Genomic DNA, 12,661 nt, shown 5'->3' on the forward strand with positions numbered 1-12,661 from the left:
AGCTCAGGTTTTGTCTGGATAATCACTGACAATCAGCCGGACCAATTCACTCCACGACAATCGCAGGGAAAACGCAGCGTACGTTTGAAATGTAAATCCATGTGCACCATCTAAACCGTGAGCATGAAGTGAAAGGAGAGCGTACCTGGTGGGAAGGACCTGGGTGGGACAGGGGGCATGATAACCCCTCCAGTAGAAGCTGGCATGTAGGACACCTGCTCCCTGTTCTCTCCATCCAGACTCCAGCTGCTGGGAGCGTTCGGAAACACTGGAAGAGCAACACATGAACATGTCAGCACACACGCTGATACGCCTCCTGTACACGGTTCTGTCATTTCAACCTGTCTGTGCGCTACCTTTCTCTGGTAGGGTCATGTGAGCATCAGCACACGGCTTACAGGGGCTAACTTGCTGGACTAAGGCACGCTGCATGTGGTTGTTCTGTAAAAAGCATAATTACAAGTTAGGAACAAGTTTTCTTTTGGCCTTGTTTTGTGCATTGATACACCTGCCCTACCTGTCCATTCTCTGCCATGTTGTAGTACATGGAGTTGTTGGCCCTCTCGCGATGAGAAGGCAACAGTATCATCACTTCCCGGTTGTGTTTGGCCTTATCAGGCAAGGACGGAGAGCCTGGAGCAAGGAAAGACATAGAAAAATATATTATTTCTACCTGCAGCATCCTCATTATATGTAACACAGATGTCTTATCGTATTATCTTCTTGCTATGTTCTATATATAATTTGTGATATTTTCTAATTCTCAAGCATCTGTGATTGATAAAACCCATAAAAACATAATTTCTGCGACTGTGTTTGTTACCTCTGGCACTCGAGGGAGCAGAGTTAATAATCTGGGAAGAGTTGGAGCGGATTGAGCTCAGGCTGGAGGATGAGGGGCTCGGCTGCAAAACAAAATATATTCAGCGTGGCGTAATAGAAAACGTCTTTGCTGTATTTGGTATATCTGCCTTTGATAGTTTATCCAGCAGGGAGGAAAGTAATGAATTATGTGCACTGAGACAGCTGTTTTAAAATGCAGATATAGTTTTAGAATGTGAGTGTTGAATCACACAAGTATTACCAAACATTTTACATCCTGCAAAGACCAGTTTTCGTGTGATTTGCCATTTATAATGTGCAATACAAATTCACCATCACCACTACATTCATGGCAGGGTGTGTTTTTTCTTCTGAAGCCTGACCTGCATGTGCAATGCCTCCTCGGGGTGCTCCCCCATCAGGCCGTCTGTCATTATGACGAGGTTTCCTGCCTCGCTCGACGTGTGAGAGGACAGGGACGAGGACGAGTGACGGATGGAACCCTGAAGGTTCAGAGGGCTGCAGGACAGGAGACGTTGGAGACTGTGAATTACATTTATCTCTGTGTGTTCATGAGCGTGTGTGTGCAGGGACCTTTCATGTACCAGTTTTCAAACAATTTGGAGAGAGAGGACATCTTTGCTCATCCTGCGTCGTTATAGTGGTTACACTGGAGGTTAAACAAGTAAAACTGCTTTCAGAAATGTCTACAACACACCAGAGACCAGAGGCTGGGGCTGCAATCTGCATATTCTCCCCATTTGTCCAAAAGAACCTGCAGTGTGAAGGAGTTTATCTATATGTGTTAGTCCTGTGATAGAGTGGTGGCCCAGTGCATGCTGGGATAGGCTTTGGCCCCATGTGACCTTCAACAGGACGACCAGTTTAGAAAACAGATGGAAAGAAAGTTAAGTTTGAACCACCTTTAAACCCCTGACCACACATTTCATTTCAATTAATTTTGGGTTGACTATAGAGATGCAGTGTGTGTGTGTGTGTGTGTGTGTGTGTGTGTGTGTGTGTGTGCGTGTGTGTCACTGACCTGTGTCTGTGTATGAGGCGCACGCTCTCGGGGCTCATGTGGCTGTGGGAGGAGAGGATGCCTCTGGGGGAGTTGACCCCTTGGCAGCCTGCAGGGCCGAATCGATCCACGCCGGGCACGCCCTGCTGGGAGCCAACCATATACTGCTCTGAATATTTACACTGCTCACACACACGTTAACACACTTACACATAAACACACAGCTACAGCACTCCATCACACACGGTAACAGACTCAGAGAGAATAAACATGAACATGGCTCAGAAAGCCACACGAGGGACTGCTCACGTGATGTAAACCGGTCCTCATCATGTGGAACTGGTCGACGAGCTTTTTGTGCAGGGGGCGCATTTCCGGATGTACCAGCTTCTCGTGGACAGCCAGGCCCACTCCGAGAATGTGCACCTGCTCCGGGAAATGAGAGGAAAACATCACGTGAGGCCGTTTAAGCGGCAGTTCAGCGTTCGATGAACTTCAAAGCTGAGTCTGACCTGCTCTTGCATCAGATCCTTCAGGTGTGTGATCCTCTCCGTGTCCTCGGGGTGACTGCTGATGTAGTCCTTATCAAAGAAGGCCTGTGGTACGACAGTCAAAAGATGAGTTCTCTCGCAACACAAATTCAATTCCTGAATGCAATAAATCCACACATTCATTTCTTTCTCTTTACCTCCTGATATCTGGCGATGCCACCGTTCACAGCTGCATCTATGACCCCATTTAGGCACATGCTGAGCGGGTTGATGTTGCCATGATGCTGTCTGTGTTGGTACTGGCTGATCAGAGTCCGCAGCTCCTGGGTCTTATTCTCCACCACATAAATGGCGTTCTCCAGAGGGCTCACCTCCACCTGGAAATAAATAAATCCACAGTAAAAGAGGTGGAAGTATGTGTGCATAAACACATTTTATACTCCCTCAGGAGCATGGCTACCAGGGTGACTTCAAAAACTTTGAAAACAGTCAAGGAGGAGCACGTGAAGTGTAAGCCGATACAGAGTGAATGTTTGAGCTCCTCACCACTTCTCTCCTCTCCACCTCCGCCCAGCGGGAGATCCCGGGGAGAGGACGGGAGAGGATCAGGGTCGTTCTCTCGATCCACAGGCTCTGTTAAACATGGAGGCAGAGAACAGCGGTTGTTATCCAGGCTGCTATCTGTGTGTGATAGATAAATAACCATGCTGGGAGAAGCGATGCCTCAAATCTGTGTTTTAGTGGAGCATGTAGGTCATTTCAGCAAAGAGTAAAAGTGAAAAATCCTGCCATGGTTTCATTCCAAATGTAGGTTACTGTGTCAGAGGAAAGTTTAGTACAGTACGATGTCTGGTCCCAGTCTCTAAAGTCCTGCGGGGTTGGAGGCCTTCTGGCTCTGTTAGCTGTGTTTGAGCTGGATGCCAGGCAGCAAGTAAAGTGGCAACAAATCGCAATGCAATTAAGGCTTAAACATTTAATCAATTTGTCGATCAACAGAAAATTATCCTGCTTCTAGGAATGTGAAGATTTGCTTGCTTTTCTGTGATGGATGAGGAATGATTGGATGCCATTTGCTTTTGGACTGTTAGCTTGATAAAAACAAAGTTCTACAAAGTTATGTGAAGATGTCTTCATGGCCTCCGGACAATTGCGATGGGCATTTTTCACTTTTTTTTTTTTTGGCTTTTTGCCGTTATTTCATTGCTGGAGAGAGACTATGGTGGGGCACCATCATTCACAAATTTCTGACACAAACTATTAACGGATTAATCAATAATGAAAATAATCATTAGCTGTAGCTCTAAATACAATAAAAATGTCCTGCAGTAAATAGAGTAGCTGCAGTTAATCGTTTTTCTCAGACAGTCTCAGATATTTATTCAATTTGGGGTCATTTTGTGCTAATGCAGTTTTCTGTCTCTGGCTTATGTCGTCATGATTTTTGGAAACTTTTCCTCTTCATCACATTACATCATTTTGCGGTGTTTATGACTAATGCACCTGCGGCTCAGACAGGGACTACTGTCAGTAGCAGCTACAAAGGCTGCTACACAAGAAATCATTTATCAGGGAAAGCCTAATATCACAATTTTAAGATTTCAACAAAACATGAGGCAACTTAAGAGGATCTAATGTGCTCAGGAGGAATGTCTCAGAATCATGACAGTGCATGCGACTGTGTCGGTGTTATGTTTAATCCCACTCTCTCTTTTGATCCGCACTTTAAAGAAAACCTTATTTTCACCTACGCAACGTCGCTAAAATTCAGACTTTTCTGTCCATGGCTGATGCAGAGACGGTGACTCACAGCTTTGTTTCATCCAGACTTGATTGCGGGAATGCTGTCAGGCCTTCGCTGTGCTAAAACTGAAGAATGCTGCAGCTAGAATTTCAACTACAACTAGAAAATTTTACCATATTGCACCAACTTTAGCTTCATTTCACTGGCTCCATGTCCCGACTTTAAGATCCTTCTGATGCCGTAAAAAGAATGTAAATGGGTACGGCCCTTCATACCCCTTTGATGTCCTCAAACCTTGTATAACCTCAATCAATCTTTTAAGCCTAGTACATATAGTCCTTGTTTGTCATGTCTGGACATGTCTCTAACCCTCTGTTGGTTTCATGTCATATAAGTGTCCAATCTCCTCCTTGTCCTGTCTTCTCACTCAGGCGTCTCTGAGCTGGCCCACCGGCCTTTGCCTCATTCTAAATGCTTTGGATCAGGATCTTTGTCCTCCTCTTGTCTCTCTCTAACCGTTGTCTTGTACTGTACATGTTGTCCTTTCCTGACTGAGTGTTTGTTTCCTGTCTCCAATCTGGGTGAATGGTGCGCTTCAGCCTGGCCTTTTGTGTGTTATTAGTCATTATAAAGCATTTATTAAAGCCTTATTCTGCATGACCATATTCTACAACCTTTAGGCCATTAACTAAGAGTTTTCCCCCAATAACCTTCTAATTACTGCTAATTGATAGTAAGTAGGGAAGTTCATGAAGTACACGAATAATGAGCTTAATAACCTAACCCTAAATCTTGATAACTCTACCCCTTAACCCCACGAAAATGTCATTAATATGTGCTTTATAATGACTAATAAAGAGCCGATATGCTACTAATATGCATGCTAACAAGCAGCTAGTTAATGATGAACATTTTCCTTGTCTGAACTGAGAGCCTAACGATAGAGGGTGTTGTATTTTGTACAGACTGTAAACCCCTTGAGGCAAATTTGTGATCTGTGATATTGGGCTATAAAAATAAAAATGGACTTGGCTTGGCTTACATCATCTGAATGGCCTGTTGTCTCGAGAAGAAATCACTGCATGAATCTAACTGCAGTTTGATCCATGTCATATTTTTTTATCTAGTGGTACATTCACATTGAGCGTTTCTGTTGTGTAAAAACTGTGAACTGTGAGGCAGAAACGGACTGCGAGGGGCACTGCTGGCCCACCGTACCCTGAACTCATTCTCGCGGTCCTTGGGTCCCTTGTGGAAAGGCCTGTCATAGTGGAAGCGGCTGACATTGTTTATGCGGTAGAAGCTCTTGATCCTCTCAGGCACACGCTCCAGCTGAGGCACGTCAGAGATGTCTGACACTGGAGTCACCGCATAGATCTGCAAGTCTGGAAGCCAAGTGTCAAGGAAGTGACAGACAGACATGCATATTCACAGAGGAGGAAGAGCAGGAGGGATATTCAGACGAAATGCTTACGGGGAGCGTTTGCTCTTACTGTCTGGAAATCAACCACAACAGTGTTTCCATTTGATCTGTCACAACCTCATAACACATAAGGAACGCTCAGTGTAAGCTGTGGTGCTGGAACAACCGACTGACACTCTTAACAGAAAAATATAGACTGCATATTCATTGACAGTGACCATGAATTTGAGCAGGATACACTGAGCGTCACTCTGCAGGATGGTGTCATCAGGTTGGTTGGGGTGCTGCATGGCGATGGCTTGTGGAAATTCCCCCAGCATCCTTTGCTGGAAGTCCTCGAGCCGTTCATAGTCATAACCGCGACAGACAAACTCCTTGTTCTGCAGAAAGGGGGCGACAACATTTTGATTTACACAAGACTGACAGAAACTGATGCACACGACTCTGAGGCCTCTAATGAACTAGAAACTAGTAAGTGAACTCTGGATTCCTGTTTTAGTGCTTATAGAAGCTACAGTAGCTCATTTAACATTAGCTGCATTACTTCAGTTGTTTTAATGCCAGTGGATGAAACTGCAAAATAGGCTGATTCCCAGCACAGTCCAGCTGAGCAACACACTGCACTTCTCCTGCAGCCTTAAAGGTCCAGTGTGTAGGTTTTAGTGGCATCTGGTGCTGAGGTTGCACATTGCAACCACCGGAACACCCCTCACCTCACTCCTCTCTTTCCAAATGTGTCAGAGAACCAACGATGGCTGCGAAACTCGCAATGCACAAAGCGTTTGGTTTGTCTGTTCTGGGCCACTGTAGAAACGTGTCGGTGCTCCCACTGAGTGGAAGAGGACCTGCTCCCTCTGGAGCTTATTCTAAGGTAACAACAACACAGTGAGTCTTCCTTCTTTAAACCTACAATAACTGGCTGCTTTGGCCACTTAGGTGCAGCAGAAAATACTTGCTAACATTGACACATCATCCTTTATCCTGATATGGGGAAATTTCTAGCAAACAATTGCTTATGTAACATTAGCAATAATTTGTGTCTTGTCCAATAATCATTGTCCTTTAGATCTGTTTTTGGTCTCCACCAACTCCTGAGGGACATATATAGCTTTTTAGCTGCTAGATGCTCCACTACATTCACCAGATAGAGGCTATCTGCTGTTTGGTGATTGTGTCCAGTGTGATTTTAGAGCTCTTTTTGCATCAGCTGCCCGGGGCCTCGTCTGCCAAAAGGCCTTATATATTTGTGTTTCCTGTTTTTTTATTTATAAAACAATTTCCTTTCTTTTCACTGCAAACGAACGATCATCAGATCAAAATAAATCTGTGTACATGTAAATGTGGACCTATCCAATTAAATACCTATATTTATTATCACCCACATTTCACATCTAATGGACTATTCCACAGTGACCTTTGACCTTTGCATGCTGCATTTGCACCAAATAAAATTACTTAGCCATTTGAGTCACCATCAGAGACAGAGTCGTTACCAATATGAAGCGTTTTTAAAGTGGATTTGAGAAGAGACAGAGGAAGAAAGAAGACGTCCAGTTTAAAGAAAGATCACCTAAACCGCCAATTTTTAAAAAATAAAACAGTCGTAGACTCCACGATGGAGGAGCAGCAGGTAGCCGACATTACAGGTGTAATGTCAGTTGAAGAACATCACCACTGTGTGCACCATGTGTAAAAACTGTAGCTTTCTCAGTGGCTTCAGCTGCTGTGGACTTTATATTGTTTATACATGTCTGTGTTGTCTGCTTTCATGATGCTTTACTGCTTGCTGCACCGTGGCGACCAGAGCTCTTTAATTTATTGTTGGTCATTTGTGTCTGTCCTCCTTTTTTGGTTAACTCTAGTGAGGCTATACAAAGGAAAGCCATTGTATGTCTATAATTAATAATCAGGTGGACACACAGGCTGTAAAATACAGAGGGAATTTGGGAATTTATTGTTGGTTTGGACATCAGGCCTTGGGGGTGAAGTTGTTCTGGTGTGTCTGTTGCTGGATTGACATTTAATGCAATTGTAGGCAAAAGGTCTTCTTTCATTTAACAGCAGCATCATATATCACCAGACAACCCCCCAAAGAATAATTTAATAAAGCTAATGTTTGCTCAGAGTACATTTAACTGACTTACATTTAACTTCTCTCAACACATATTTACACAAGCACTTTTACTTGACAAAAATTTCTTTAAAATAACAACACTTATTCATCACAGTATTCCCACTACAAGAAGCTGGACTACACCACTGCACACACAGACAGTCAGATACAACAGGCAACATCTGAATCCTCATTTGGGTCTGCCTTTTAGTTTGGTGTATTAGTTAACTGAACATAGTTGCTCATGTTATTATAAAAAGATTGAGGTCTATTGTATTACAGCTGCTTTAATGAAGTATAATGGGCGTAATCAATTCGACATTTGGGCTTGTTGTTTTCTGCACACAAAAACTGGAATTAGTTAAATAAGCCTCTAAATGAAATGAGATCGAGGCTCTGATGAGATTCATGATATCAATCGCCAAGATGGCTGATGGAGGGGAAACCCACGCAGCTCCTAATTCTTAATTATCGCCCACAGTTTGTAGTTGTGTTACCGCCACACGTCCCGCCGCTGATCAGCTGGTTCAACTTCCCACACTGTGCATAACGCACAGGTGATGAAGAACAGCGTTATTCACTTATTTAGTCTCATTTTCAACAACGGCTTTTCTGTTTTGTGGAGCTGACTGTCTCCTGCTGGAGCACGAAGGAGAAGGAGCGCAGCTGAATCCTAACTGTGTCCGGAGGACGGACGAGATGATGAGCCTTACCCTGAGGAAGAAAGGAAACTTCCTGCCATAGAAGCCCATTCGGAAGAACTCCGGTTCAATCCTCTGCTGTTCGATGATGTTGTCATAGTACGCTGCCTCCATTTTCTGTCACAGAATGATGAACATGCAAAACAGTCCTGATGAATAATGATTTCATCACACACATCGCTGAATCCTCTGCATCTCCTGACGAGAGTGGGCGTGCACAGGTAATTAGCACATTGTGTTTGGCGCCATACAAACTTCACACCGTACAAGAGCATGATAATGACAGAGGGAGCTGAAAATCCCACCTTACAGCATAACAGAGGAATGATTGTTTGATAATAACAGCAGAAACAGGAAGTGTGCAAGACTGTACTCACCCGTATCCAGCTGAGGCTCTGATAATCATATAAAGTCTCGTACTGGAAAGCCAGCTCCCGGCACAGAGAGATTCCATATTCCCAGCACTGCAAAGTCATAGTATAGATGAGATACAGCGTGAATGGAAGAAACCACTAAAGCTTAATATATAAAGAGAAATCATCAATTAACCCTCATATTGTCTTCCCATCTACTATGCACCTTTTGTCTTCCCGGGTCAAAATTGACCCAGTCTGGTTTGACTGCTTGTAAAGCATGAAGTATAAAATAATCATCAAATTCTGTGTTGAACCTTTTTAGTCAACTTGTTTCCAACACATCAGCATATATTTTACACTTATTTTTGTAATGTATGATATAATAGATGTAATTTATAAAAAATTACACTTCATTTTTGATAAAAGAAAAACAGAAATTCTGATTATTTTGATTTTTATTTTCAAAATTGACCTGGTGTGGTTTGACTGTTTATAAAGCATGAAGTATAAATGTGTGTGTGTGTGTGTGTGTGTGTGCGTGTGTGTGCGTGTGCGTTTGCATTTATTGTACTGGAAAGCACAATAGTATGATCCATTATACCACTTATTGTGGCCGGGTCAAATTTGACCGGGAAGACCACAGATGCTATAAATTTTAATAAAACACACATAATTTAAAGAATATAGTAATAATTCATTTTACTTGCAAAGAGCATAGTATGGAACCATCCATGTCATTTTGAAGCCATTATATGAGAGAAAGCCATAGTTATGATATGCAAACACTTAAAAAAACGGGTCAAAATTGACCCGAAGACAACAGGAGACAGATTCATACAGCAGCTTCTTCAACATGAAAAGAATATGTCTGAGCAGTAACACATCATCATGTGAAAGTAGGAGAAAAAACAACCTTCATAAGAGTCTATATGAGTCTTGTTTGTCTACTGTGCTATATTTATATTTCAGAGGTCAGATAAAAACAGGAATATCATATCAGGAATCCAATATAGATTCAATATGTGTGTGATCACTGCAAAGAGGACAATCCGATGTCAGACTTTCTTTCTTCTCTTGTCTTTTATTCTTTGCAGGAAGTTGTATGAACATCAGCATGAAACCCTTTAAATTCTACAGTAATAATCCTAAAGACCGATCAAGCCTCTACCAAAAACACTTTAAAAAAAGCAACCAGCAGGTTCAATTTCTTATCAAATTTAGGCTTCATTTTTCGTGGAGATGATTACTGGAAGAGTTAATGTGTGACTTTATATCACATATCAGCAGAAAAGAGGGGAAAGGAGGCATTTCTTTTATTCAGTTGTGATGCTGATTTGTTTTAATATAGTTTTTCCTGTGCAGAGCACTTTGTAAAGTAGGCTTACAAAGTATTATCAATAAAACTGCTGCTGGAATCCATATTTATTACTTTAAACTTGACCTACTGTTTTCACAAAGCGTTCTCAAAGTTAGCACATAAACAAACAACAATTGCATGGTGTTGACATGAAATATCACATACTGTAGGATGTATTTAAGGGTTAGGGTTCATGTTTAAAAGAGGTGAAACTGGGAGAAACTATTTAGAATTTTCCTAACAAGATAATAAAATTAACCACATGTACACCGTTTAGTGCTTTTCATTAAGGGTGCAAGGCACAAGGTGGCTTGTTTCTTGTGCAGTAAAAAAGGAAATTATTAATTATATATATGAAAGTATGTAGAAGTTCAGCTTCTACATACCTTCCATAAATTTACTGCAGCTACCAACCTGCAAGTTGCTCTTTAAGCACACATAATTTTCTACTAATCCTGGCTGAATTTTAACATTTGTAACAGCAAGTGATTCCACAGGTACAGAGCAGCTACTTTATTTTTTCTTCAAGAGCTGCAATAAAAACTAGAGATGACACAGAGTTAATGAAGGAGGCCACTTTTGTTTCCTTCTCAGCTGCTCCCAGACTCCAGAGGGCATCGTCCTCTCCAAAACACAGACACCAGTCAGCTAATTTAATTTTGTGGATGAATACCAGCCAGGGAAGAGTGATTCAGGGAAACAAATTACATTTGAGCAGCCGTCTGACCCTGGCTGAGTAGTATTGTGATGTGGGCAAAGGCTGCATGTTTGTCTTTACATTATATGATAGTCAAGAAACAGGATGTATGGCAAAGCAATGACAGCAGGACGATGTGGTTTTGATAATCAACAGTTCTGGTTGTGAACACGGTAGAGAGGATTTTCCTTCAGCTATAAAACCTGCAGTGGAAACTTAAGTGCAATACTGAGGAACTCACTATACTTAGTAGTATTTCCATTTTACACTACTTTTGTGCTTCTACTCCACTGCATTTTTTGCTATAGTTGGCATGATTTTACAAATAAAATGTGATCAACTTGCAAAATATTTAAAATGCTGTTAAACATTTAATTACCCAACAGTATGTAAAGCAGCTAAAATTAGCTCCATGTACACAGGCTCCAACATTTCCAGGTTAATATGTAGCTTATAATAATAATAATATAATATAATATAATCATATGAATAACATGACACTCCTGGCAGATTTTTTGAACTATAGAACTTTTTTATGTTCACACTGTAGTATTTTTACACTGTGGTTCTGCCGCTCAGTAGGTGCAGGAAGAGTAAGTATTTTGAAGAATACATCTGTCTATTGAATGAAAAGGGATACCTCATAACAGAGCCACAAAACCGCAGGGGGAAAGGCAAAAGATGTAAAACACAGTAAAAACTCTGAGAATAGTTATAAAAAAAGATTCTAGTGAGGGTTAATGAGGGTTAAAGAGGGCAAAATGTAATTATGTTTGGGAACAGCTGCACTGCAGACGAGAACGGGCACTGAAACATTGCACAAAAAAATATTATTTAAAAAAATGATAATGTGACTTTCATTCATCGAAGCTGATTAAGTTTCCAATGCGACTTGTCCAGCACAAAGCGACTAATATCCATATCCATACATCCATCACTATGAAGTTAACTTTGCCTCCATTTTCACATTTTACTGTGTGAGCTCAGCTGCAGCTCAGTCGGAGGCAGGTGCGGGTCACAGATGATGTGTTTTAACTGGCTTGAAGTCAGTCAAAACAGGAAGAAGAGATAAAGCTATAAAAAATTCACTTGCCTTGCCCTTGTTGAAGTAGTGGAGGATTTTACGACTCAGGTTCTCCTTGCGCTGCCACTCGCTCTGACAGGGGTAGTGCAGGAAATCCCTCAGGGGCCGGTCCTCCCACTGCAGCAGCTCCCAGTACAGCAGCAGAGTGAACGCCGCCTCTGTTGTCGAGGGGGTACAGGTCAAAGGTCATCAGAATCATATTGTCGCGATGATCTGCTATCTCGTTCAGCTACAGATGTTGTTGTCTGGCCACAGTGATGAACTGAACTGGCCATTTTGGTTCTGGTGTTTGCGAACAGACAAAGCGCAGTCGGTGGCACAGGGCTCAAGTTGCCCGGAGGATGCCGAGGATGTTTTGGTATGTTGGTGGCCAGAGGTTCAAAGTGCACAGTTGAAATCATATAAGCTGCTCTCTGTCACTACTGCAGTTTTTCACAGTCGCTTTCATCCTCACAAATCAGGATCCTTAAAACCCCCAGTTTGACAATAAGGTGTTGGAGGAATACAGTTTATTATTTCACATCTCTAAATACTTTTCAAGGTACATTTGCTATTTTGTGAGGTTTGTCTTTATTTTTTTATATTTTCTGTATTCTATATTACTGCTACATATCATGTAATTACTGTGAACACCTGGCATACAAGAGAGGTGACAATAAATAGACTAAATAGACAGACATATTTGTACGATATGAGTTTATTCAGTCAGCAGCAGCAAAGGATATTTGACTTTACTGTTGTGTGACTGTAAGCAAGTCTCAATGAGAAATTACATACGAATACGATTTCAGTGATTCCTCTCACATTGAAATACTTTGATATTTGGCTGTCTTGACTGAAAGCTAATAACTGTAA

At 41.8% G+C, this 12,661-nt stretch overlaps 1 protein-coding gene across 1 annotated transcript in view; it reads right to left on the reverse strand.

Moving 5' to 3' along the window:
- The window catches only part of LOC121612687 (dedicator of cytokinesis protein 3-like), a 51,905-nt gene that overhangs the window by 1,920 nt on the left and 37,324 nt on the right, over positions 1–12,661 (reverse strand). The window contains exons 38-52 of the mRNA XM_041945730.1: positions 11,816–11,964; positions 8,690–8,776; positions 8,325–8,429; positions 5,737–5,878; positions 5,294–5,460; positions 2,881–2,967; positions 2,532–2,711; positions 2,356–2,439; positions 2,153–2,269; positions 1,865–2,007; positions 1,206–1,341; positions 824–905; positions 518–633; positions 357–441; positions 146–268 (exon numbers count right to left, since the gene is read on the reverse strand). Coding sequence (XP_041801664.1) covers positions 146–268; positions 357–441; positions 518–633; positions 824–905; positions 1,206–1,341; positions 1,865–2,007; positions 2,153–2,269; positions 2,356–2,439; positions 2,532–2,711; positions 2,881–2,967; positions 5,294–5,460; positions 5,737–5,878; positions 8,325–8,429; positions 8,690–8,776; positions 11,816–11,964 — 1,803 coding nt within the window. The remainder of the gene's footprint in view (positions 1–145; positions 269–356; positions 442–517; positions 634–823; positions 906–1,205; positions 1,342–1,864; positions 2,008–2,152; positions 2,270–2,355; positions 2,440–2,531; positions 2,712–2,880; positions 2,968–5,293; positions 5,461–5,736; positions 5,879–8,324; positions 8,430–8,689; positions 8,777–11,815; positions 11,965–12,661) is intronic.

This window comes from Chelmon rostratus, chromosome 10 (assembly GCF_017976325.1).
Source record: "Chelmon rostratus isolate fCheRos1 chromosome 10, fCheRos1.pri, whole genome shotgun sequence".
NCBI classification, from domain to species: Eukaryota; Metazoa; Chordata; class Actinopteri; order Chaetodontiformes; family Chaetodontidae; genus Chelmon; species Chelmon rostratus.